Source organism: Delphinapterus leucas, chromosome 20, assembly GCF_059928025.1.
Source record: "Delphinapterus leucas isolate spDelLeu-1000000601 "Yukka" chromosome 20, BTC_Dleu_Yukka2, whole genome shotgun sequence".
NCBI lineage: Eukaryota > Metazoa > Chordata > Mammalia > Artiodactyla > Monodontidae > Delphinapterus > Delphinapterus leucas.
In genome coordinates, this window is record NC_143148.1 from 58,680,133 (window position 1) to 58,707,174 (window position 27,042).

Genomic DNA, 27,042 nt, shown 5'->3' on the forward strand with positions numbered 1-27,042 from the left:
ACTGATCACTGGATTGGCCTTGAAATTTGAGCATTAATTGCTTTCTCTTGGTAATTAAAGTCAGGGTATTCTTTTCATGAGAGAACTACATTGTTTTACAATTTCCCATACTCCTTGGAATAGTTTCACGGAGGAAAGGAAAGAAGTCAATTGTGGCCCAGAATATTAACATATGTTTTCTTTACAACCCTCCCAACACTTGACAAGATGTTCAGAAAAAAAATTTGGTAAATAGATAACATGTTAAATGAAAATTACAATTAAATTTATTAAGTATCACAATTCACCCACTTTAAAAGAGAAACATTTCTACTGAATTTTATTTTTCTTTATTACACATCATAAAAAAATTTTAAGTGTCCTAGGAGCCTTAAAGTCAGGCTTGCTATGGTATTACAGTCACAGATTACTTCATTTCATATATATATTCATTTCATATATATGTATATATATATATATATATATATATATATATACATATACACCAAAGTATTTACATTTTGTAACTTAATTTCTCACTCAATAGAGTTTGAAAGATCTGGACATTATAAAGGCAAACTCATTTTCGGCTGGAATGAAATGAGAAAATGAAAATTTTTTAAATTCATTTTATTAGGTAAATTCAGTAGGGACTCCCTGTTAGCCCCTGAAATAAACCAGCCTGCTTCTGTTTACTTTCTCCATCTTTCGGAGCCTTAAAATGAAAACTGAAGTCACTGCAATAGGTAAGCATACTCCCCCTCCCCTTCCTACCCGATGTTTGTGTAGAAATTGTAGGGTCTCTTTTCCTAAAAGTTGAGAATGGTGCTGAGGGCTGACAGAGTGAGTTCAGCCTAGGAGCCCCACAGAAAGCTCACTGGTAGAGAAAGAAAGGGGCAGCGGGACGGGACGGGACGGGACGAGCGGGGTCAGAGCCACAGGAGAGACTGGAGTACTCACAGTTTCCAGTGTCTGCTGCTGTCTCTCTGTGTCCTGGTCCCGATTCCAGAAGGAATGTGGCTCTTTGTGCAGAACCAGAATGCACATCCAGGAAGCTGGCAAAATCACTAGCTAAACAATCAATAGAGGAAACACAACAGATTAAAGTACCAAATTTGTTTTTTTCTCCAATAAAGGAAAAGAAAGTGAGCAGAGGGGAGGGTGGGGAAAGAAGACATGTTATAATTTTTTCCTGTGACCTGAGCTGGGCCCCAGGTTAATCTCAGTTCAAATTTGGATATTTGCTCTCCTGCACCCGCATAATATAAAGGATCATTCGACCGCCTGCAATGGACGCAGGCTTATCGCAAACCCTGAGATCCACTGTGTGAAACAGTCTGAGTTCCTGCCGCAGATCTGAAATGAGTTTTCCTATGAAAATACACTTTAAAACTCAGCGACCCCCGCCCCTAACGAATGCCTTCAGTGACAGGAAATGTTAACCATTTTAAGCACTTTTTATTTGCATTTGCTCTGAAGCTGAGGGAGTGAGGGGAGAAATGTACATTTAATGATTGGTCGTGAAAATCAGATCATGGAGTGAGCATGGATCTGCATGTTTCTGAGCCGGTTGGGGGGTGGGGGTATTGAGCATCCTGGGTCCTGAATTTGCCCAGACAAGAGTGACTTCGCCCTGAATTCCCACAGAAGCTAGAAAGGGTTTGCATATATAGCAGTTGAGCCGTATCTCAAATTCTCTTGCTCTGTTGATAAGTTAAAGGCAGTCCCCTTCCACTTTACAGCTGGGGAGTCTACAGAAAAGTGCCTGTCTCGCACTGTTTGTGGCACTGAGATGTGTTTGTGCGAGTGTTTTCTCCCTGGGATCAAAAGGGGAAAAAAAAAAAATTCCCCCCAACTCAACTAAACACTGAAGCTCAGAAACACACGGAATGTGTATAACATTGTCCTTCAGAAATCCATCTTGATTTTTTTAAAAAAAACTACTCTCTTTGATCAAAAGCCGACAGAGAATTACATTTTTCTCCATTCTGTTGCATTTAACGTGGACTAACACGGGGTGAGTTTAAACAAACAGATGGCCTGGGCATGAATGCTTCTTTCAGTTTGAGTAGCTCAAGGTGGGCTGGATCCATGGGGGGTGGGGGTGGGCCGCAGTCCGGAGGATTAGTTGGAGGGGAGGAAAGCTGCAAAGTTGAGGGGGGAGCTAAGACAAGAATAAACCCATGATGAAAACAATTTTTAAACTACCTCTCTGCTTTGAGCCTGCGATCCTCCAGCAAGTGTGCAGTGTAACTGTTGAAGTTCTTCTGCCTAAAAGATAAATGGCCTACTTGATTCAAGAGTGTCAAGTAGGAAAAACAAAACAAAACAAAAACTCTTCAAAGTATATTTTCAGAAGATAATCTAATGCACAATGAACGCCCGGTAAGAGGGGTGTGCAGGGGAGAAGGCCTGCTCCTCGTGGGAAATCCTGCACGACAGTGGTACTCCAGCCGCCTTGGGGTAGAACGGGGGCCAACTGAGAAAGGCCAGTCCTGGGTTGAGGGTCTTCACAGGGTTGAACTGGACCTACCCACCCCGCCCCCCGCCCCGAAGTCCCAATCAGAACGGCTGCTCGTGGCCTCCCATGTGGGAACTCTAAGCCACTGACCCACACGCCATGAAATCCTTCAGCCCAATGGGAACATACAGGGCTGTGCAAGACTGGGGCGAAAATTCTGGGGCGTGTGGACACTTGGAGGTCCCTGCTGAGAGCTACGCAATCTGCACTGTGTCTTCCCCATGTGGGAGGACGGAGGTGCTAGCTGGTGCTAGTCTACCCGTGGGTGGGCCGGCCATGGATGCCCCCCTTGGCGTCAGAGACCTTCCAGAATCCTCTTCCTCCACAGAAAAGGTCTGCAGAAGAGGGACAGCCATCCTCGCCTCTGCCCCACAGCCTGGGAGACATCTCACATCTCCACATCTCAGGTATTAAACCCCAGCCAACTGTTTGGACAGGGTCTGTGCCCTGGCTTCAGGGCCCGGTGGGTGATAAAATGCAGAGGGCATCACAGAGAACCCTCTGAGCCAGCGTTCCCTCTCCCTTTCACTGCCTGCAGAGCAAGCATGACCTTCCCTCCGTGCTCCTTCCCTCTGGTGCTCAATACGCCACTGAAAGGAAGGGGAGAAAATATCAACAGGCCGTGTAGAGTCACTTGTCAGCAATGGCACACACCCCGCTGGGGTGCTTAATTAAAGGCCAGGCGATTTCTGGAGGATCAAACCAGAGAGAAGGAACCCAGACCCGGCCAGGCTGCTGCGTGGAAATTCAGGAGGCCTCTGGCCCAGGGACCCCACGACCCAGCGACCGGCCCCATGCTCGCAACCTTCACCGCGTCTCTCGGGTTCCCGGGCCCTGAGCTGTACCTCGAGCTCTTGGCGCTCAGATTCTAGCTTCCCATCCATGTTGGGGCAGACACAGCCCAAGCCTGGAGTTGGCAGGATCCCGACAACTTGGCGAAGGCAAAAGAGCCTGCAGGGGGAGGAAAAGGAAGAATGTTCTAGAAGGAGACAGAGCCCAGGCGCTGGGCCAAGAAGGCAAGCGACACCCACTTTTCTCCCTCACCTGCCCTTTCTCTGCAACGCCGAAAGCAAACCAGGACAGCAGAAACGTATGTGCATAAAGAATGCAGCGACTGCACGCACACACACACGCACATGCACACGTTTTATTTTTAATTTATTTATTTTAAATGCCAGACTATTTCTTCTTACTAAAGGCCTTTTCTCACACTGTTTTATCCCCTAGTTTCACAGAGCTTCCCTCCTTCATGTAAACGAAGGCATTTCCCACAGCCCTTTGGCTGGAATGTTCTAAAATGCTAGCATCGACACATTTCTATTTCATTTTATTGCAGAAAAGTTGTTTTATGGCACAGAGTGTGTGGTGTGTGTGAAGAACGAGCAAAGGAGGGGGGTTCTGCTGCGGAGGGGAGCTGCCCCGTGGTGCCGTCGGCCTCATATAAATCCTGAACAGTGACAGTTGAGCTGGCAGGAGAATTTGGGAAACCAACAGACAAAATATACAGTGCAGCCCGTAGGCCTCACCTTTACGAGGCAGAGAGAGCTTCTGGATTGGGTGGGCCAGGACCTCCGAGGCCACTCATTAGGCACTTGATGAATTGGACATGGGGCCCACTGCCCTCCTGGGGCAGTGAAACGCTCGAAAACCAAGTTTTATTAACCTAATAAAATGAAAGGGAAAAAAAGTCAGGAAAATTTCAGCTGGAAGAATAAACGCGAGGAGCGGAGCAAGTTAACCTACTTTTCATGTATTTAGAACCGTTTTGGCAGCTACGGGCAGTTCCCAGAAAGACCCCACATTCCTAACATCAGATTTCAGCCAACTGGCTATCAACTGGCCACGGCAGCCTAGGAGATCCAGGGATGCGTTGTCTCCACGGTCCCGGGAATGAATACAAGTCAGTACTTTTTCATCACGTTTAACGACAAAGCCAGGGAGGGAGAGAAGGAAAAATGGCAAAGCAAGGTCTTCAGGCGCAGACAGGGGGTTTGGAGAATGAAACGGACGCTGGCTGAGGTCTCGGGAATGCCGTCGCACCCAGAATCAGGGCTGCTGCCTCACAGGGGAGCAGTAACGAATTGGAGTAGTTCAAGCACAGGCAGACGTGCCAGGCTCTATTTTACCCACAAACGCCTCCAGGGACCCTCAGCTTGGGCATGGGGGCTGTGAGGGTCCCTTCTCAGAGACCAGCCCAAGCCCAGCCTTCTCGTGCTCCTGGAGCCGCTCGGGGCCGTCTCAGTGGACCTGGAGCCTACTTTGTCCAGGGGCCTGGCCAGGCGACCACTCACCCGCAGGACGCAAGGGAGCTCTGTTATCTGTGGGACCGAGAGGCACAGGGTGCGGGCCAGCCTGTGTTCACACAGCGCCCCTGCACAGGGAGGAAACATTTCGGCAGCAGATGCTTCAGCAGGACTGTGCAGAGGAGGCAAAGATGCCTCCTCCCGATTCCCCACTAGGTGTGCGGGCTCAGAGCCGGCCTCGCGGCACCATCACCCATGGGCAACGTGTCGGCAGCAAACGTTACATCAGCCAGAATCAACAAGCCCCACCCCAAAACCTCACCTCCTGGTCCCACTCAGCGGGCCGGCCCACACCTCCCCATGGCCATTCCTTTTTTTTAATAACACACATACACACACTACTGCCACTATGCATGTGTACGACCACTGTCCACTCCTCGCTGGGCCCAGCTCCGGCCTCTGGGCAAGCCTCTAACACACACAACCCGGCCCTGCCTGCGTGCAGATAACAGGATCTCATCTGCACATGCTCCTGCTATCCAGTTCCTAGGGTATTTGTGCAGCCCTGAAAGGTGGGATAGCTCTGGGTTTTTTTAAGTTGCTTTAAAATCTCATTGCTACAGGGGATTTCTAGGGCAGTGAAACTCTTCCGGATGATACTGTAATGGTGGATACATGACATCACGCATTTATCAAAATCCACAGAATGTACAGCACCAACTACGGACTTAACTGATATATTGATATTGCCCCATCAACTGCACCAAATGCACCACACCCATGCAAGACATTAGCAACAGGCGAAACTGAGGTGATGGGGTAGCAAGGAGATGGGGACTGGCCTTTCTCCTCAGTTTTTCTGTAAACCTAAAACCACTCTAAAAAATGAAGTCTACTAATAAAAGAAACCTCGCTGCCAAAGTGATAGAAGGAATTTTCCTTCACTGCTCTCTTCCCCGTTTGGTATTTCCTGGGAAAGCAGAGAAGTTCAGAAAGTAGAAAGTTCAAAACAGAACAAAAATCCTACCAGCGCACAGCTATTCCACCCACCCCATTCGAGGCCATCCTGTGTTGGGTCCGGTCTCGGAGGACGTTTTCCAAGACTGGTTTCTGCAGACAGGGGTGGCCTGATGCTTCTGCAGTAGCGACAGTGATAAATCCAGGTTACTTGAACAGTATTCTCATTTACTTTTTATTTTTACACTAACGTCCCATGGTTATGAGTGCAGTGACATGATCGCTGTTAAATAAACTGAAATCCTGCTTTCATTTCACAGCTGGTTCCATCCAATTTACAGTCAAATGTCAGCCCATCAACCAGGATTACCACGGTCGTTCTGCCCCTGCCCTCTGAGGCCAAAGAGAAGGGTTCTGAGCCCACCTGTGAGCCCACAATCCTGGCACGGGTTGCGCAGGAGAAGCCACCTTGGGGTGTAGACTCCGAGGTGAAAGCTGACCTGAGGAGCCTCCTGCCCCAGTGGGAGGAAAGATGGGAAGGTCACTGCCAACCTCTAGGGAAAGATGGGCCCTGTCCCTGTGAGAGAGAGACAAAGATGGGGAGAGACAGAGATAGTGAGTCAGAGAGAGAGAGATGGGAGGAAGGAGCAGAGAGACAGGGACAGAAAGAAACAGAGACAGAGACAGAATGAGGGGTGTCTGTAAGCCAGAAACTCGGCCTCCCCGCTCATCCTCCCTGGGAGCTGGCGTCTGTAGCCCCGGCCAACGTAAGCGTGGACGCAGGGCAGGCACTGCATTTACACCGTTTATACCGGGCCTGCACCCCCGCCGCCGTCAGCCCTGACACTCAGGCCTCGGCATGTCGGTTGCTCCGTCCTGCGGCCTCAGTGGCGCCACCAGGTGGTGAAAGCACAAACCCAGGTTCCCGCCCTCCAGCTCCGCTGCAGGAGCTTTCTACGAGGGTAGCCCCAGGATTTCAAACACCATGCACACACAGAGGGAGACACCCAGAATACCCAAACCACCAGTTCCATTCTGCCTGGAGCCGACTCACACACAGTGTGAACCCACAGCGCCGCCTAAATCCAGCCGGCGGAAACATGGGGAGCAGGCCCAATGTCTGTGGCCCCCAAAGGAAGGGGGCGACGAGGAACTCCAAGCTCTGGGTTTGGGGACGTCAGCCCCAGTGATGTGATCGCAGCCTCTCTCCTGCCCTTTGTTAGCTCAGAGCCAGTTTTCAAACCTCTAAACCTGGCCCAAGCCCCTCACGCTTAAAATTATACTGTAGGGTTGGGAGGGTGGAGAGAATAGAGGATATCTAGCAGGAAATACACACTCCAAAAAAGAAGAGCCTCCTTAATATTCAGCAAGGTTGTGGGCATTGGGGTGGGGGTTACCAGGCAAGGACGGGGAGGGGAGGAGTGCCCAGGCACACCTGATCTCCCCATCGCCATCCTTCCTCAGAGTCACTTTCTAGACCGCGCCACAGATGTTTTTACGGCACTTCTTAACTGCTGGTTGGCATTGAAAATAAACTTCAGCTAGTACTACCCATAAACAAGCAGTAATTGTCAGAGCTGACGTTTATTGGGTGTTCCCAGCAGGCTGAGCTCAGAACCTGACACGCTCCACCAGGCACTTCTGGGAGGCACCGCTGGCACACCCATTCTGCAGATCAGAAAGCAGAGTCACAGTAGCTGTGTCACCAGTAAGTTGCTGAGCTGGATCCACAGCCCACAGCCAAGCCCTGTCTCTACCCACCTGTGTCAACCCAGGTGACGTGAGGGGCTGCCTCTCACTAAGCATGGTTATGAAAACCCAAGAGAGAAGGAAAGCAGATTTCACTCCATTTACTTCTCCATCAAAGCTGTTTTAGGAAACAGGAAGCCCAAGGAGAAATGTTGGGCCAGGGGAGACTGATGAAAACAGGCCCAGCTGGGCCAAAGGCTAGACACAGGAACAGCCAGCTCCGAGGGTGGCGCGTAACTTTGGGGCCGTCTCCTGGCGTCAGCCCTCCTGAGCAGTCTGGAATTGGCTGCCCAGGAGGTTGCTGCCCTTCTGCATGGACACTTCTACCAGAGAACGGACAACTTTCCAGCACACCGACGAGAAGCTGTACAAAATAAAACAGGGGTGAGCACGCAGACCTTGGGTCAGAAACAGATGGTTTGGGTGTGTGAGCTCTTTCCCTTGCTTTGGGGCAAAGTGTTTGGTCTTGCAGAGCCTCAGCTCTTTCACCTGCAAAATGGGGATCATCACACCTGGTCTGCATGTCCTCATGTATGACGTGCAATCCAGCATCAGATGGGGAGGAGAGGCCCAGCAAGGCCATGTCACCAGGCTCAGGGTTCCCTTCATGCGGCCTCAGCAATGAGCACAGCTCTTGCCCTGGGGTCTTGGCAACACCTCCCATCCGCATGGTCCTACTGACCCCACAGGGCTTTTATCCTGACTACCCAGCAGTCTTCAATGGGAACATTCGTATAATAAAATGCTGACTGCACAAAATGTATGCAAGCTTTTGTAAAATATCCAAATGCTCAGACAAAGGCTAACACACCAAAATGCCAGACTCTGGCGATGTTTAGACGATAAGATTACTGATAACTCTTTTTCAATCCATAGCGTTTAATGTTTTAACTACCTGGATAATAAATAAAGGAAATTAGGAAAAGACAAATAAATACAGCTTAGAGGAAAATAGATGCCTTCTTCTCCTGAACGACACTCATTTCCCACGTGATCGGTGACAATCAAGGCCGCACAACCATGCACCTTGTGCATGGCGCTGAGGCTCTGCAAAGCCAAGCACTTTGCCCTGAAGCAAGGGGAAGAGCTCAGACCTCGCAGGGGCCAGTGTCCGGCCCCTCAGGAAGGACCCCGTCCCTGCCCCTGCCCCTGCAGCACCCAGGCAGGGTTCTGGGTTACGTTGAGGAATGCTCCCAGGCCTCCTGCTGGACGCAACTGTCTGCCCCGACAGGGACCCAGTCCACCCTTCCCTTGCCATGGAACATTCATGCTTCCCTACAGCTTTTCTTTCTCCCTTTTTGCAATTATAGACAACGATGCAGCCACTCTATTTGTGCAGAAAGCAGCCTAGAGCTCTGGATGAGTGCACGGGGGATAACATCCACGCTGCACACCGCTGTCCCCATGAGCCAAAGCCAGAGCCAGCTGTGGGTCTGGGATCTCTTTGTTTTAAGCTTCTCTGGTCCTGAGGATAAAGACCAGCCCGCGCTGGCAGACAGTGCAGCAGGCCCAGCCTCCAGTTCCGTCCCTCACACGGTAGGGCCCCTGCTAGAGCCACGGGACTAAAAATAACCACCACAAACAAATAAAAAGCAAAGCAAAACAAAACAAAAAGCACCCCAGCATCGAAAGCTGGAAAACCCGAGGCCCAGAAATTGAGGATGGGACCGCAATCGAATCAAATCCAAATTGCTGGGGAGCACGCTGGGAGACGCCGGTCCCTGGCTAAGCTGGGACTCTGCCTATTAAATGATGAGGCAGGTGGGCTGCCCGCATCTGCTGACACTGTCAGAGGAAGCCCGTGACCACTGTGACCCCAGAAGGTGTGAGTGGACAGAATCGACACTCCCAGGGCCTCAGCCCCAGCAGGACAAGGGGCCAGACATCAGAGAATCAAATTTTCTTTTGCCCAAAGAATGCTTTCCCCTCAGATTATCAGCCAAATGAATGTGATCAACAATAAAAGGACTCCTCCCTAGTGTCGTTGGATTATTGCATTCTTCTCCCATCCTTTTATAGAAATAAGCATTTCCTTGCCTGTCCCCTAACTTGCGGTACTTCTGTTTCTCCACTGCCCCCACCTCCAGCCCCACTCACATGAGGGAAGAAGGCTCGCCAGACAAACATTCTCGCACACATTCCTCTGACCCTTCCAACCCACCCAGGTCTTGTACTCCTTCTCTCAAACTACTCAACAGCCGGCCACCCGAGTCACTGAACAAGCCGCATGCATGCTGTACCCTCTCGGGCCGGGCTGCTCACGCTGCTTGTGTCAGGTCGATGTTTGGGATGTGCCCACCCCACCACGACCCCCCTGGTGATAAAGACCCCGTCATCCCAGCGCTGAGCCCCTGCTCGGACTCGGGTAAAACCCCTCAGAATCAGCACGCCCCCCAGTCGGGCCGCAAGGTCCAAACACATGTGCGCTCCAACTTTCCAGAACCATCACCAGGTCTCGTGCCTTCACCAGCCTGCAGCCTCTGCATGAGCATGGCAGCCCCTGCGTGATGGTGATGTCCCCCACCCCCCGTGGTGGCCAGCGAAGGGGTTGCCACCTTCCCGACGGTGTCCGTCTGAGTCAGCCCCACTTCACATCTCGGTCACGCCAGAGCTCAGAGGAAGCACGTGTTGCCCTTGCACTAGTTTTGGCTCAGTTCCCTGCCTGGTCACGTGTGGGGGGTCCCAGTGGCCACTACGGGGCTCCTGGATAGGACGTGACGTTGACCGGTATGCATTTAGCTGTTTTCCGCACCCCTTGTCCCATGGGGACTTGGAGGGGTTGGGCTCATCTTCTGAGGCCCTTTCATCTGCCTCCTAACCCATGAGTCCAACCATGAGTTGGCTCTGGCCACACCTGGGCCATTTGCCCTCAACAAAACAGTTGCAGGTAACAGGACTGTAAGAGGAGAACACACACACACACACACACACACACACACACACACACACACACACGGGGTACGTGACCTGTGAATAAATGTACATGTGCACATGGAGAGGAAAAATAATAAACTATGCTGTAAGTCAGCATTTCTCAAACAAGACTCCCCAAGATACGACTGTTAGGCCTTAAATAAAACATCCCACGCTTAGTTAAATTTGGGCTGTTTCTTCCAACGCTCTCGGTGCTTCACAGCGGGCCAGAGGCTCTGAGAAGTCTCGCCAAAAAGCACCTGCTCAGCTGTAGCCCGGTTAGCATCCCTGGCACGCATCTGGCTTTTGGACTCTTTGTTGGGGCACACACATCCGTTTCACTACTCCACACACCCGTGTGCAAAAGCAGACCCATCGCCTGCCCTCCTGGAACTCTGTCCAGTAACAGACAGACATCAGTGAACCATCACACAGAAGTAACGCTACTCTGTAATGAATGTTAGGAAATCAAGTGGCTGGGGTGCTGCGAGCCTGAAGGAGAAATCCAGGACGAGGCTTCCCTGCTGGGAAGGGACGCTGGCGGAGCAAACTGGTATCAAAGTGGCAAATCGAAGGAGATGGTAACTATTCAAACCGTAAGCCGTGTTATGGACACGGAGCCCACGTGTGCTCCAGAGGCAGGAAGGAGGGGACATGGCAGATCTGAGGACCAGCAGAGACCAGGGTGATGGAAACAAAGGAAGGCATCACAAAGACGGCTGGAGGTGTGGCTGGAAAGGAGATGGGGCGGAGAACACGGGGACTCTTACCACATTAACCATTTTGCACATTATCACATTAAAGCCCCCAGCCCAAGCCCACCAGACACGTGGCTGCAGGCAACCAAGTTGGGTTTATTAGCTCTCTGAGCAAGGGAGACCCCACCGTGAGGAACCACAGCATCTCAAATTGGGAAGTGAGGAAAGGACACCAGTAGTGGGTGTAGGACAAGAGCTAGTAACAGGATGGTCTGGGCCGGGATCGTTCAGGATTTGTAAGCTAGACAGGTGACTGCAAGAGACGAAGGGTAACAGGGGTATGGGCATGACGCATGATCAGACCCAGATTTGGTGGAAGAAGAGACCAGATTACAAATATATATTTTAACTGATGAGTTGATGTTCTGATTCTGTTTCACTGTGAAACAAACCACCCCAAACTTCAGTGGTTTAAAACAACAACAATTATTTTGCTCATGAATGTGCAATTTGGGCAAAGCTCAACAGGGCTCACCTCTGCTCCTCTCTCCCACCAGGTGGGCAGGCTGGAAGGCTGGGGGCCGGGCATTGTCAGAAGGCCCACACGTCTGCTGCTCAGAGCTGACTGTCAGCTAAAGGACTGGCTGGCTGCCGGTCAGACCACCCACACGTAGCCTGAGGGTCCCAGGAGAGAGAACCCAATGGAAGCGGTATTGCCTCTTCTATTTTCTGCTTAGAAGCCATCATTTCTGCCACATTCTTTTCACAGAGGCTGTCACAAAGGTCAGCCCATATTCAAAGGGAGGAAAACGACATCCCCCCGTTTGTTTTAAAACCACCACAGTAAATAAATAAATAAATAAACAAATAAAAAGAGGGAAGAAGGATGAGGGATAACGTGATGAGATTCGCATTTTGAAAAGATCACTCTGGTTACCGTCTGGAGAATGGATCTTAAGGGAGAGAAGGATGCATGTGCGGAGACCAGGGAGACGGCTGGGACCATAAACTAAGAGAGAGCTGAGTGTGCTCTGGGCCAGGGTGGCCGAAGCAAAGGTGCAGAGTAATGAGAGTTTCAAGAGCTAATAACGATAACGTTTCATGGGAAGAGCCAAGAGTGAAGAAAAATCCCTAGGTTTCTGGCTGACTTTGTCATCACTCTCCTCTCATCTCCTCCTCCCGGCCTTTGCATGCCTCACGGTGTCACTGAAGTATTTGCGCAAATGTCACCTCGATCTAATACAGCCACTCCACTGACCCACCCATCAGTCTCTCCTTACCCAGCTTTGGTTTTATTTATGGCATTTACCCTTTCCTGAAGTTGTGTGCTATGTTTGTTTCTTTGCTTGATTTATGTTTGTCTCCTCCACGAGGGTATAAGCTCCATGACAACAGGGACCTTGCCCATCGTTCATCTGTATAAGATCTCCACCGACATTTTTCTAAATGAATGAATGATGATGGGAGTGGTGGCAGAAGTGGCATTTCCTGAGGTAGAGACCCTTCAAAGAAGACTAGGTTAGAAAAGAAATGATGACTTTTTGTGGGGACATGCTGAGATGTGAGCTGCCTTTGAGATACCCACAGGAGAAGATCAGTTAGGCAGTTCAGAATATGGACCAACGCTCAGAGCAGAGTTCCAACATGGATATACAGATTTATAGTCTTCTGGGGAAAGGTAACAATTAAAGCCATGGGCATGAATGAGCTTGCTTAGGGAGAAAGTGTCAAGTACGGAGTAACATAGGCCTAGAAATGAATTCTGAGAAATCCAAACATTTTATGGTCAAATAGAGGCGATGAGCATGCACAGAGAACAGAGCAGACGCACCCAGAGAGTTGGGAGGACAACAGAGGGAGTGCGTGCCATGGAAGCTGAGAAACAGGGTATTTCAAGAAGGATGATGTGGCAGACAGTGGCAAAGGCTGCCCATGGTCTGAAGTTAGGTCCAAAAAATGTCTAACTGGATATAGTTATGTCACAGTCGTTGGTGACTTTGGCAAAAGCTGTTTGATGAGAACAATGGAAGTGGAAGCCAGATTACAAACGAAAGAAGATTAGCGAATGAGAACAGAAAGTACAGACCACACTACTGAGACACGTAGCAGAAAGGAGAGGAGAGTGAGCAGGTGACAAGATGGAGCATCACGTGGGGCTGATCATGTATGTTTGTTTACTTTTAATGTGAGAGAACTGGTCATGTATAGACATCTTTTTTAAAAAATTTAGTAGTTACCCCAGGGTTTGCAATAAATATCTTTACTTGATCAGAGTTTACCTTGAAATAATATTACATGGATTTACATGTAGTGTAAGAATCTTACAAACTACACTCCCAATTCCTCCCTCATACTGTTTTTGCTCTTATTATGCGTGTTACTCTTACATACGATACAAACATACAGCACATTGTGACTGTGGAGTGGAGTGGGAGATGAGAACATGCTCTCACCATAGTTTCCCTATTTGGTTTTAGAAACATAAAGACTTAGTGGAATTGTGTTTTCACAAGTAGCTTTTGAAGCAGAAGCTACCTACCCCCATCCAATCACCAAGGTAATTTTTTCTGTCTTATAAAGGAGAAGAACTTGGCCAGGTTATACTCAGGGCAAACAGAAACTGGGAAAATCAGACAGCTGAGGATTCTGTCCAGACTTGCTTCTGACCTGCCCCAATTTGGGTCTTGCTAGAATATTCCAAAGGTTGTTTCAGAACATTTTCCTTATAGCCAAATGCACTCTGTGCTCACTCAGTCCACTTCCTTTATGTTTCGGGGTGCCGTGGTATCCAAGAGAAATTTATGTCAGCGTTCAATTCATTTCATTTAAATTGTCAAAATGCCTATCTCTGGGCTCTTCAAGCCCTCCCCTCTGACCCAGGAAGTATTCCATGCCAGCTTCAAGTTGAATTCCATCCCCAGTCCAAGTTCCAAAGGATGGGATGCTACTGAGAGCCCTGGAGCCTGGCCAGGTTCTATGGGTTCAGCAGTTGGAAGAGGGTATTGATTCCACTTCCAGGTGGACTGAGCCACCTTCCTCTTCCTACCAGTGCAAATGCTTCTGGCCACTGGCTTAGTCACTCTTAACTTTAGACAAGAGAAAAATTCTGTTTTCCAGGAGACAGCAGATGGTCACGTCAAGAGCTGTGGGAGTCTGTGTAACTCAGCAATGGCTGACCTCACAGGCCCACTCTGGGATCGTGTCAAGCCAATGAGAAGTGGTTAAGCCATCACTTGTGGTCAGATATTGTGATCAGAAAGGAAGACCTTATGATGCACATAAGCTTGTGTGTAACTGTCCCAGGAAACTGCCCCTTAGCAGGCCAGCACACACAAGCCTCCAAAAGAACATGTGTTTGCTCCCTTGGGCATGACCTGCATTTGACTTCAGAGCTCCTGATTCAGCTCAGCTATAATGAAGGCTCCTGGGGCCAACACAGAGCAAACCACGAGAGACTGCAGCCAACATGGAAGAGTCAAATTCACCTGGAGTATTTCCTCTGCCTCCCTGGACTGAGAAGGAGAGTCCACCAGTCTTCCCCACCCACTAAAACCACCACCCAGACCCTACCCCGGGCATTAGCAAATGCCCTGCCCTCTAGCATCTGAAAGCCAGCCAAGGGATCATCTCAAAATTCACATCTCCAGATGATCATGACTAGACTCCGTTTCCCAGGACTACCGTCCTGTAAAGGTGAGGAAATAGGGGTTACCACAGATCTCTAAATATGACATCAATTGACTACAGAATAAGTCAATCACAGGGTATGCCACACCCACAATTTCCTGGGCAACCAAGTTCTTTATCAGGCAGTCCTCTTGGCCCTAACTTGCTGGACAAATCCTCTGAAAGGCTGGGATTCACTCAGGGGTGACAAACTACATGTGAAATGCATTTTGAAGCAGGGAGCCATTTACCACTGTCATGTGCCTAACTAGTCCTCCGACAAGTTAACCTGGGAGAGCAACTCCTTCAGGCTCTGGAAGCAAGTTGGAATGTTACGAGAATGAAAAGTCAGTGTGCATGTGGAAAACTAGGAAGGACCAGGTGCTGCTGCTAAATAGGTGGGGTGAACGGCTTGTTAGGCAAAGACTGGCTTTGGGCAGAGTCAGCGTGAAATTGGCTTTCCCGGTTTGCACACTGATGTCTAATCCTCATGACTTTCTGAAATGAGGGAACATCCATTTCCATTTTGCAGAGGAAGAAATCGAAACTCAGTTATGGGACTTGTTCAAAGTTTCATAGCTGGTGGTGAGTGACAGAGTAGGGATTCAAACCCAAAGAGCTTCAGGATCATGACTGCTCCCATTAAAAAGCTACAGTCATTTAGAATGAGTATATTTTTATTAAAATGCTTGATAAACAAAAATTAAGCTCAACATGTGACCAAGGTGGATTCTAAGAACATGAGAGCTTAGGGGGAAAATGAATTTAAGCCATTTCTGAATCTCACAAATCTAATACCATTTTTATGAAACCGATTCCATTTTTACAAGATTAATTCCATTTCCCAAATTTTTCAACGTCATTTTTCATCAAGCCCTCCTCTTCTTTTAGGAATAGGTTACAGGTTAGGTGTAAATCGGTACAACACATCTATAGAGCAATACAGCAATGTGTATCAAGAACCTCAAAAAGATTCCTACCATTTGATTAGGGTGACCTTACAATTTATCATCCAAATCAGGACACTTCTGAGAGTAAAAGAGAGCACTATTACTAACCATATCAGGAGAAAATAGGGACTAAATGGGCCAACCAGAGGCATGGAGCACCTACTTTAGACAAAATAAGTCTATATCCAAGACCTATCCTAAAGAAATCCACTCATTCATCCATCCTTCATTAATTCATAAATATTGAGTACCTACTATATGCCAAATACAACATTTATATTAAAGGACCATCATAACAATGTTGATTTTAAGAACAATAATTGGGAAAACACCTACAGATCCATTGTTAGTTATATTCGGGAAGATCCAGATGATGGGAGACTCCAGGAGATTATTAAATGGGAGACATTAAAAATCCAGTTTTCCCATAATGAATCAATAGAAAACATAAGCAATATATTAAATAAAAAGTATAAAACAACTGTATATTTAGCATGATCCCAATTTTAGAAGGATATATAAGCATGTGTGTGTTTATGCATCAACGTAGACAAAAATAGCAATATATCGAAGGGGTAATGGTAGATTTCTCTGGATGATAACATTATGAAAGGTTTCTATTTTATCCTACGTGGGGTTTTCTTTCTGTATTTTTATATTGGGTTGGCCAAAATGTTTGTTTGTTTTTTTTCCATAAGATGGCTCTAGTAGCACTTAGTTGTCTCTAACTTCATTCAAAACAAGTTTGTTAGCTTGTATTGTGACAGCTGTCATATCAGCGTGCATTTAAAAAAAAAATCAAAAGTGGTGAACTTTTGTGTAGCCATTTTAATATTGAAGATGGAAGAAAAGAAGCAACATTTTCGGCCTATTATGCTTTATTATTTCAAAAAAAGGTAAAACCACAACTGAAACATAAAAAAAGATTTGTGCAGTGTATGGAGAAGGCGCTGTGACTGTTCGAACGTGTCAAAAGTGGTTTGAGATGTTTCATGCTGGAGATTTCTCGCTGGACGATTGCTCCACGGTCAGGTAGACCAGTTTAAGTTCACAGTGATCAAATCGAGACATTAATTGAACACAATCAACGTTATACCACGCGGGAGAGAGCCGACATACTCAAAATATCCCAATCAAGCACTGAAAATCATGTGCACCAGCTTGGTTATGTTAATCGCTTTGATGTTTGTGTTCCACGTAAGTTAAGCGAAAAAAACCCTCTTGACCATATTTCCGCATGCGATTCTCTACTGAAACGTAACGAAAACGTTCCGTGTTTGAAACAAATTGTGACGGGGGATGAAAAGTGGATACTGTACGATAATGTGGAACGGAAGAGATCGTGGGGCAAGCGAAATGAACCACCACCAACCACACCAAAGGCCAGTCCTCATTCACAGAAGGTGATGTTGTGTACATGGTGGGATTGGAAGGGAGTCCTCTGTTATGAACTCCTTCTGGAAAACCAAATGATTAATTTGAACAAGTACTGCTCCCAACTGGGCCAACTGAAAGCAGCACTCAATGAAAAGCGTCCAGAATTAGTCAACAGAAAAACGCATAATCTTCCATGAGGATAACGCAAGCCCGCATGTTTCTTTGATGACAAGGCAAAAACGGTTACAGCTTGGCTGGGAGGTTCTGATTCATCTCCCGTATTCACCAGATATTGCACCTTCGGATTTCCATTTATTTCAGTCTTTACGAAATTCTCTTAGTGGAAAAAAATTTCAATTCCCTGGAAGACTGGGAAAGGTACCTGGAACAGTTCTTTGCTCAAAAAGATAAAAAGTTTTGGGAAGATGGAGTTATGAAGTTGCCTGTAAAATGGCAGAAGGTAGTGGAACAAAACGGTGAATACGCTGTTCAAGGAAGTTCTTGGTGAAAATGAAAAATGTGTCTTTTATTTTTACTTAAAAACCAAAGGAAACTTTTGGCCAACCCAATATTTTCCACATGAGCATACGTTAGTTTAGTAGGGGAAACAGGACACAAAATATCACTGGCAGAGTCGGGAGAGTTACATTTTGGGTGCAAAGGGCAGATGTTCCCACCTAACAGTGGGACCTTGGGCAAGTGATGCTGCTTCTCTGAGCCTCTGTTCCTACCCTACGGAACAGGAACAGTGACTGTGCCTTCTCTTGGATCTGTGGGGAGAATGAATGAGCAGGACTGGTCACCTCCCCTCCCCAACCTGTCCTTGTCCCACTGTCCCCATCTTGGTCTCTGGCTTTCTCAGATCCAGGCTTTTCATCTCACGGAAGAAGAGCTGGTTTCTGCAGTTCCTTAGCATGACAACTGCAAGAGTTTCTGGTAGCCCCAAAGGTGATGTCTTCTTGCCAGCGTCACTGGGCTCTGGGAGCCCCAATCCTGGACCGTGCCAAGCGCTCACTGTCCTCAAAAACAGTAACACATCAACAGATCTTTGTTGAGTGGACTTGCAGTTCAAATCCCAGCTGTGCAAATCACTGGCTCTGGGACCCAGGGAGGGCTACTTTACCTCTCCATGCCTTGGGTTCCGCAGTGTAAGATGAGAATGAGATAGAACCTTCCTTCTGGGGCAGTTGTGTGGGATAAAAGAGAGAGTGTGTGTAAACACTCGCCCGCATCTGGCCTGTAGCACCTGCGTAATCAGGGTTCACTCTCTCTGCTCACTTGGGGTGCCTCCAACACTCTGCTTTTAAGTCTAAGGGATGCAAACGTCTACAGGATGCCCACGGCAAACCATGCATCTATGAGTGGAAAATGCTTCTTCCCGGTCCCCACTGTGATTAGAACTGTTCCTTTTCAATTGTTTTTCAATTTGGTAAGACACGCATAACATAGAATTGGCCATTAGTGTCACTGAGTACGTTCATAATGTACTAAGTCACCAGCATCTAGTTCAGATCATTTCATTACCTAAAAGGAAACCTGCACCTGCTGGCAGTCACCCCCATTCTTCTTCCCAGCCCTTGGCAACCACTAATCTTCTTTCTGGCTCTATGGGTTTACCTACTCTGGACATTTCCTACAATAAGGGCCTTTTGTGACTGGCTCTTTTTTTAACTTAGCACAATGTTTTCGAGGTTCAGCCACATTGTACCATGCATCAGTGCTTCCTTCCTTTTTAAGACTGGATAATACTCCTGTATCAAAAGGCCATATTTGTTTATCCATTCAACTGTCAATGGACATTTGGATTGTTTCCACCTTTTACCTATTGTGAATAATGCTGCTACGAACATCTGTGTACAAGTTTTTGTTTGAACACCTGTTTTCATTTCTCTTGGGTATAAACCCAGGAGTGGAATTGCTGGGTCAGAGGGTAACTCTTATGTTGAACCTACTGAACGCACAGCAGCTGCACCCTTTTACATCCCCACCACCAATGTGTGAGGGTTCCGATTTTTCCACATCCACATCAGGATTGTCTCTTGACCAGCTCTCACCTCAGGCTAGGCTTTTGACAGGCACAGGGTTAAGCCAGCCTCCTTCCAAAACGTCTGCTCTCCCAGGGAGGTCCCCTGCCTTGGAATGTGGCCCAGCACCACGTAGAAGGGCCATGGAACGATGCTCGCCATCTCTGCATGAGGCTCTGTTCTGGCCTGCCTGGCACTACATGTGTAAGGAAAATGGCAAATCCCACCAGCACACAGGATGGCAAAGTCCCCAGCACCTGGGCTCCCAGGGGCAGGAGACACACAAATGGCCCAGGCACTTTGGAGACAGTCCCTGAGAACACATGTGGTTCCGATCAGGCGTGTCCTGTGCAGCATCCTGTCTGTCGACAGCTTATTATTACTGACAAAGTATCCTCCCTCCCAATCTTAGGGAGCGCTCATTTTTCCCGCCTATTAAACCTGATTGGAACATTGGGTTTGATTGGACTCAGCCTGGGGCCCTGTCATAAGCCGCAGCAGCTCTGTTTTGTGGTGAAATGCTTGAGATGTGTGGAAATAGTATCTCCCTCAGGGCGCTGGATTCCCCAGTGTTAGAAGTGGGTTTTGCCAAATTGAGAGTAGATGGTGGTGCCAGCAGCTGGGGGTGCAAGAAATGGGGAGATATTGGTCAAAGGGCACAAACTTCCATTAAGAAGATGGGCAAGTTCTGGGAGCTAATGCACAGCATGGTGACCAGTTAACAACACTGCACTGTATGCTCTAAAGCTGCTAAGACAGTAGACCTTAAATGTTCTCTCCACACACACAAAAGAATGGTAACTATGCGAAGTGATGGAGTGAACTAACCTTGCTGTGGTGATCATTTCATAATATACACACGTATCAGATCATCACGTGGTACACCTTAAACGGACGTAGTGTTATGTGTCAATTATATCTCAGTAAAGCTAGGCAAAACAGAAGAAATGGGTTTTACAACTCGCTGGTTCCCTGGCCTCCCAAGCTTCATTTTATGCACCTAGTAAAGGGCATCCAAAAGCATTCAATTATTTTGATAAGCTTCTGCTTTAGAATCATCTCATGGCATGTGTCTTAGCTCTTACTGCTGCAAAACAAATTACCCCCAAATTTAGCAGCCTGCAGTGGTAAACTGTCTTGTGTCCTGCAGGATTTTCAAATGTACCCTGGACAGTCATGAATTTTAAAATCCTATTCATAATTATCTGAGTCCATCTGACTCTAAACATAAAAACAATGTTTCAGTATGTATTAAATGTCTCAGGAATGTAACCAATTGTTCAGAATTCTCACATACCACAAGAGGAAGGCAGGCAAGTTCAAGTCTACAGAAGTTGACTCCCTTAAAACTATCCATATTCAAGCAACTCCTAGAAAGTCTCCATGTATCCAGGGGAACAAGAGCTGTCCTATAACAGCCCATTATGGCGGTGTGATATTTCATCGTATAACCTCCCCCTGTTCCATGGGACACAGTGGGCCAGGCCACCAGTTCAGTTCAACCCCCTAGTTTACAGAGGCCAAAGAGAGCAGGCAGCTTGTATAAAGGCACGGAGCAAGTGGCTAAGCTGATCCTAGAAAAACCCCAAGCCCATTTTCCTTGGTAAACTCAACTGAGAAACAGAAGCCATCCTCCTGGATGCAGACCCCTCCGATCCTAGCGTCCCCCACATTTGTCAGATACAGCAGGGAAGCAGGTGCAGGGCATGCCCTTGCCCCAAATACAGTGGAAGCTGACTTCCCAAGCAGCCCCCACACCTGGCTACTCAGCAAGCCTCTCCACCGAAGAAGGGCTGGGGGCTGGGGTCCAAGGTCGACGAAGGAAGAGCAGAGGTTGGTGCAACTGAGAGAGGGATTCTGATGTGGATCCCAGCCCTCCCAGGTCTGTATGCCTGGTAACCAGGACCTCTTCCTAAGGCATCTCCAAATGTGTGGCAGGTCCTGGGAGCCACATGCAACCTGGTGGCGTGCCCTGGGGTGGGCTGGTCTCACTGCCGGACTGGGGAGCAGGGAAGACCATCACTTGTGGGTGCTCACTGCCGAGGATATTGTGCTTGGGCTGCGTCCCGGGGCCCACAGCACACTTTTTGTCTGCTCTGGGGCTGCCCGGCTGTCTCAGGTTGCACGCTGTGGCCAGGCTCTCTGCCTTTCACCAGGAACCCCTTGGAAACTAAACAGATGTCTCGGGGGGGTGGGCGGGGTGGGGTGCCGTTCATTCTGCTGGAGAAATAAGGCAATTAGGCAGCCAGCAGGACGGTGAGCACCTGGAGAGGCTCTGACTGCAAGACAGCAAGGGCCGAACAGAACTCACGAGTAACCTCGCCAGAGACCGCGGGGTGGGGAAAAGAATTGGGTCAGAGTGATTTTTAAGTTGCAAGAGCATCTGGTGAAGGAGGAAGTCAAGATGTGTTTCCATGCACTCTGTTTACGAGAGGAACCTGCATGTTTATAGGCCCCTGTATGATACTTGCTGCATCTCATGGTTTGTTTTGTTTTCCAGCTAAATTATAAATGTGCTTTATTTGGTGGAATATATGGGTGCAGTTTATTTGCTGGTGTGCATGGCACCCTTGGACATGAAAGTCGGGGACTCCTAAGAGGTCTGTTCATTCCTTTTCCCCCAAACCTCAGCCTGAGGAATGCTGTAACCACCTCACACCTGCGTGTCACACCTTCACTAATTACCAGCTATTTTTTCTTTTTTAAAAGATTTGATTTTGGGGGCTTCCCTGGTGGCGCAGTGGTTGAGGGTCCGCCTGCCAATGCAGGGGACGTGGGTTTGTGCCCCGATCCGGGAAGATCCCACATGCCGCGGAGCGGCTGGGCCCGTGAGCCATGGCCGCTGAGCCTGCGCGTCCGGAGCCTGTGCTCCGCAACGGGAGAGGCCACAACAGTGGGGCCCGCGTACCGCAAAAAAAAAAAAAAAAAAAAAAAGATTTCATTTTGAAAAATGTCAAACCTATAGAAAGATTGCTAGTGAAGTGAACAACTGTCTGGCTTTCCCCTAGACTCACCCCTCCTCAGTCACACACACACACACACTCACAGTCACGGAGATTACTGTCATTGTTGCAGAACCTTTTGAGAGTGGACACACTTGAATGTGTCTCTCCTAAAAACCACACCGTTCTCTCACAGAACCATGACACAACGATGCAGCTCAGGAAGGCCATCACTAGGCCCCTGCTGTCATCAGATACACAGCTCGAGGTCAAACTTCCCCACTAGTCCCAATTACGCAGCATTAGTTGCCCCATCCCTTCAGTCTCTTTAAATCTGGGACATCCCTCAGTCTTTTCTCCCGACACTGGCATTTTGGGAGGGCACAGGCCAGTTGTCTTGTAGAATTTCCCTCAATTTGGGTTAGTCTGATGGTACCTCACTGTTAGATTCAGATTATGTGTTTTGCGCAGGAATACCCCAGCAGTGAAGTTGAGTCCTCAGGGCGTCATATCAGGGGCCCATGATGTCATTTGTGTCCCATTAATGATGCTGTAAATTTTGATGGCTTGGTAAAGGTGGGGTCCCCCAGGGTTCCCCACTGTAAATGCACCTTTCCTTTCCTCTGTAATTGAAGTAATCTGCAGGGACAAGGGCTGAGCAGTGCTGATGCCTTGTTCCCAACAAACTCACTTGTGGCTTTTGCATCCATCAGTGATTCTTGCCTGAGTCAACTTGATTGTTTCTCTAAACAGACTCACTCACACTTTGCTTAATTGATTATTTAAGAGGAAAATAAAACCCCTGCCGTAAGTGAAACACTAGTATCATTTTTTTCTTAAAAAATAAGGAAATACAATGAAAAATGTTAGCTACAATTGCCCTCTTATGACTCTGAGCTGAGGCGAAATTATCATGTGTTTGACAGCTGTTAAGGACCCATTAGCACCCAGCAAAGACTTTCTCAGTGTTTCCTCCAAGAACTAACCTTGTAAATGGATACTTTATAGCACCAAGAAGCAAATGTGAGGGCTCTCTGTCCTACGGAAGCCCCCAAAACACCATATGTGCCTGTCAGTGAAGAGTGACCCCCAAACCACTAGGTGATAAGAGATGATTCCTGAGCTGGAACACCCAGAAACGATTTTATAAGGATGCATTTGTGCCAGAATTCTTGCATTTTTGCCTTAAGTTCCATCAATTTCAAACTCCCTTTTTCTTCCAAATGGAGCAATCCTGAGGAAGAGTTTCATAATCCAATCCACGTCTTACAATATAATAGAGTTCAGAAGTATTTAATTCCAGTGGATCCTGGCTACAAAGTCCAAGCTCACACACAGTGAATTTCTGTAGCCCTTGTCAGCTCTAGGCTGGGTGAAAACTGGACTCGATTTCCACTTTCCCTGCCCTATTTCACCCCCTACAGTAACCTTAGCCCCTGTAACTTGTTCATTTTTGAACTTCCATGACTTGGTGCTCACAAAACCTGTTAACCCTGCAGCCTCAGTCCATAACCCAGGAGTGAGCCACTTTCTTTCAATAATTATCTCTCCCAGGGTATGAAACAGATCTTTAAAACAGAGCTGCTCTATCGGGGGCAAGAAACCTTCAGCCTGCTTGCCCATTCCCCCATCCCCTCTGAGACGACCCCTCGCCACCACTGCAGAACGCCAAGCACTGTGCAGGAAGACCCCTGATGGAGAACCACCGTTCTAGAGCCCAATGACTGCATTCCAGAGGACCAGGAAGGTGCATTCCAGCATGCAGAGAGAGTGTGTTCTAGAACACAACAAGAGGAACCCCTGTGGTGTGGGGCCCAGTGTGTTCCAGAGCACAGAGGGGCCAGTGCACTCTCCCAAGTTCATTTCGTATTTATTCTTGCAGATTTATTAACCACTTGGAAGAAAAGGCATTAAGCAGACATCTGCCACACACCGACCTCTTGGAGCACCGTCGATTTCACTTAAATGCCCACAACGGCTGTCACGTGGTGACAAGATGGCAGTCAGTCCCACATCACAGCCGAGGATGCTGAGGTCCGCAGACACAAGAAGGTTTGCCAGGCTACTCAGCCATTCGGTGGCTCAGCCGGGCATCTCTCACCCTACAGGGCCACACTTGCAGGCAGGGCAAACGGAGAGGAGGGAGCCCAGCCAAGTGGTACCAACCTCTTCCCACTCTAACGAACCCCTGGGAAAGCTGTCAGGATGAGCTTCTCCTGAGTTTAACTCACAGGAAGGAAAACCGGAAACAAGATACAGACTGCACCGTATGTGTTTGGAGCTTGGTTCTTGCTTTCTGTCTTGTCTTACTACACCTCCCTGTGGGGTCTCTGGGGAAGCTTACAGGACGCCTGTCCCAGGAGAGCCCAAGACGTTACCCTTCAGGCTACTCCAGACCTTTGCCAGCAGCCAGGGGCCCACCTTGGTGTCACTTTCACCTTCGCAGTCAGAACAGACAGCAGGGACCCTGCTGACCCAGGCCAGCACTTCACATGTGACCACAGGTGGGCGGGGGTGAGGGTGACGGTTCCATGTCCCACAGATGTGGCTGATGCAGCCAGTACTTTCCCTTCCCCTGGGGCTCAAGCGGAGAGCACAGCACACAGTGACAGCCACGCACCCCTTGCAGCTAGCGCCAAGAGCTGGCCTGTCAGACAGATCTGGTTCAAGTCTCAGCTCTGCCAATAATGGACTGGGTGACCTTGGACAAGTTACTATCCTCTCTGAGTCTTCGAGTGCTACGAGAGCAACTACAAAGCTTTCTTGGAAAGGTTAAATGGGATAACATATGTAAAAAGCTTGGAAGAGTAGCTAACGCATAGTCAGCCCTCAATCCACGTTAAACTACTACTAAAACAATCAAATTCAGGACAGGGTGGCAGAACCTGCACTGGAAAGGAACTGATATGCTTTAGTTATATTTACATCGTATATACATATATATTGTATGGGTATGTTCAGATACACACTGTATCACTGAACCCCTCAGCTATCTAGGGAGTGGTTTCACACACATATGTTGCATACATAGGTTCAGATATATATTGTATCACCGAACCCCCAGCTATCCTTTGACATAAGAAATAGTTTACATACACATACACTGAATACAGATGGTTAGATACAAATTGTATTACTGAAGACCCATTATCCTACATAGGAAGAAGCGTGTGTGTGTGTGTGTGTGTGTGTAAAATTTCTACATGTTCAGATATTATATTGTATCACTGATTCCTCCCCAAGCTATCCTCTGATCTAAGAAGTAGTTTTCATACATATTCATTGTATACATATGGTCAGATACGTATTATATCACTAAATACCCCTCACGTTATCCTATGATCTAGAAAGCATTTTTCACACATGTACCTTATTTCTAAATGTTCGGGATATAGACACAGGATGTCCTTCCATTTATTTAGGTCTGCTTTAATATATTCCAATAATGTTTTATAGTTTTCATCATATAAGTTTTGCACTTCCTTAACTTTACTCCTGAGTATTTTATTCCTTTTGATGCTACTGTCCGTAGAACTGTTTTCCTAATTTCATTTTCAGATTTTTTCATTGCTGGTGTAGAAACACACAATTGATTTTTGAAGATTGATCTTATATTCTGCAACCCTGCTGAACTCTTCTATTATTATTACAGCTGAGCCCAAGATCAAAGGAGCCTGAGTTCCTGAATCACCACATGGAAATGCCTACCAAACCCATAATCAAGTGTTGCATGAGCAACAAACAGACTCCTATTGTGTTAGGCACTGAGACTGGGGTTTATCTGCAGAGCAGCTGCCATCACCTTAGCTAATACAACTTTCAACTTAAACACCACTTCCTTTCTTGATTACTCCCTTCTAACTTAGGAGCCTTCCCTTGATTCTCTCTCTTATTTATTTCCATCTTAGCTTTATTAAAAATTGTAATTCTCGGGCTTCCCTGGTGGCGCAGTGGTTAAGAATCTGCCTGCCAATGCAGGGGACATGGGTTCGAGCCCTGGTACAGGAAGATCCCACATGCCGCGGAGCAACTAAGCCTGTGAGCCACAACTACTGAGCCTGCGCTCTAGAGCCCGTGAGCCACAACTACTGAGCCCATGTGCCACAACTACTGAAGCCCGCGCGCGTGCTCCGCAACGAGAGAAGCCACCACAATGACAAGCCCGCTCACCGCAACGAAGAGTAGCCCCCACTTGCTGCAACTAGAGAAAGCGCGCACACAGCAACGAAGATCCAATGCAGCCAAAAATTAATTAACTAATTTTAAAAATTGTAATTCTTTAACTATTTGTGTCATTGATATAATGTCTTGCTTCCCCTAAAGGCAGAGACTGTATGACCTCATGCATCACTCCACTGCCTGCTCGATATAGCACAGACCACACTAAGCAGGTGCTCAGTACATATTTGTTGAGTACGTGAACACATATTCTCTTTTTGTCTGGCTTCTTGCTGCCATGCTCTGAGCACTTACTTTGCGCCAGGCGATGGCTGAGGGCATTATGTGCACTACATCTCACTGAGCCCTCCCACCAACCTTCCGAGAGCTCTACAATGACTCCCCTTCCACAGTGCAGGAAAAGCAGCATCAGAGAAGTGAGGTCACCTCCCCACTGGTACTTAGCTAACAAGGGACCGAATCGGGATTTGAACCCAAGTTTGAACACATTCTTCTACAAGGTGCCTGTTCAGTCATTCTGCAAATTAGACTTCTTGACCATTTTTACAAGATCTAGTTCTGTGGGCAGCCCTTAGCTATGCCAACTCCTTCCAGGCAAAGTGCAGATCTGAGGGTTTGGGGGTCCCCATGGCTGCTGAGGTCCCAATCAGGCACCACCTGGTGAGAAGTATGGTGGCCGAGGTGTAGAGGGGGTGCCTGAGGACTTTGGGGAACTCCTGGCCTGCCTCCCCTTCATTTAGCTTACACACGAGGAGACTGCGGCTCAGACCGGCTAAACAATATAGCCAAGGTCACAGAGCTAGTAGGTGGCAGAGCTTGGACTGGAACCAGGTCTGATCTGACT

The 27,042-nt window shown here is 47.9% G+C and overlaps 1 protein-coding gene across 1 annotated transcript in view; it reads right to left on the reverse strand.

Annotated features, from left to right (window-relative positions):
- C20H16orf95 (chromosome 20 C16orf95 homolog) overlaps positions 1 to 27,042 on the reverse strand; it is a 302,388-nt gene that overhangs the window by 116,380 nt on the left and 158,966 nt on the right. The window contains exons 8-11 of the mRNA XM_089903389.1: positions 4,027 to 4,163; positions 3,346 to 3,451; positions 2,188 to 2,250; positions 940 to 1,050 (exon numbers count right to left, since the gene is read on the reverse strand). Of these exons, the coding sequence (XP_089759515.1) occupies positions 4,029 to 4,163 (135 nt within the window). The 3' untranslated portion in view covers positions 940 to 1,050; positions 2,188 to 2,250; positions 3,346 to 3,451; positions 4,027 to 4,028. The remainder of the gene's footprint in view (positions 1 to 939; positions 1,051 to 2,187; positions 2,251 to 3,345; positions 3,452 to 4,026; positions 4,164 to 27,042) is intronic.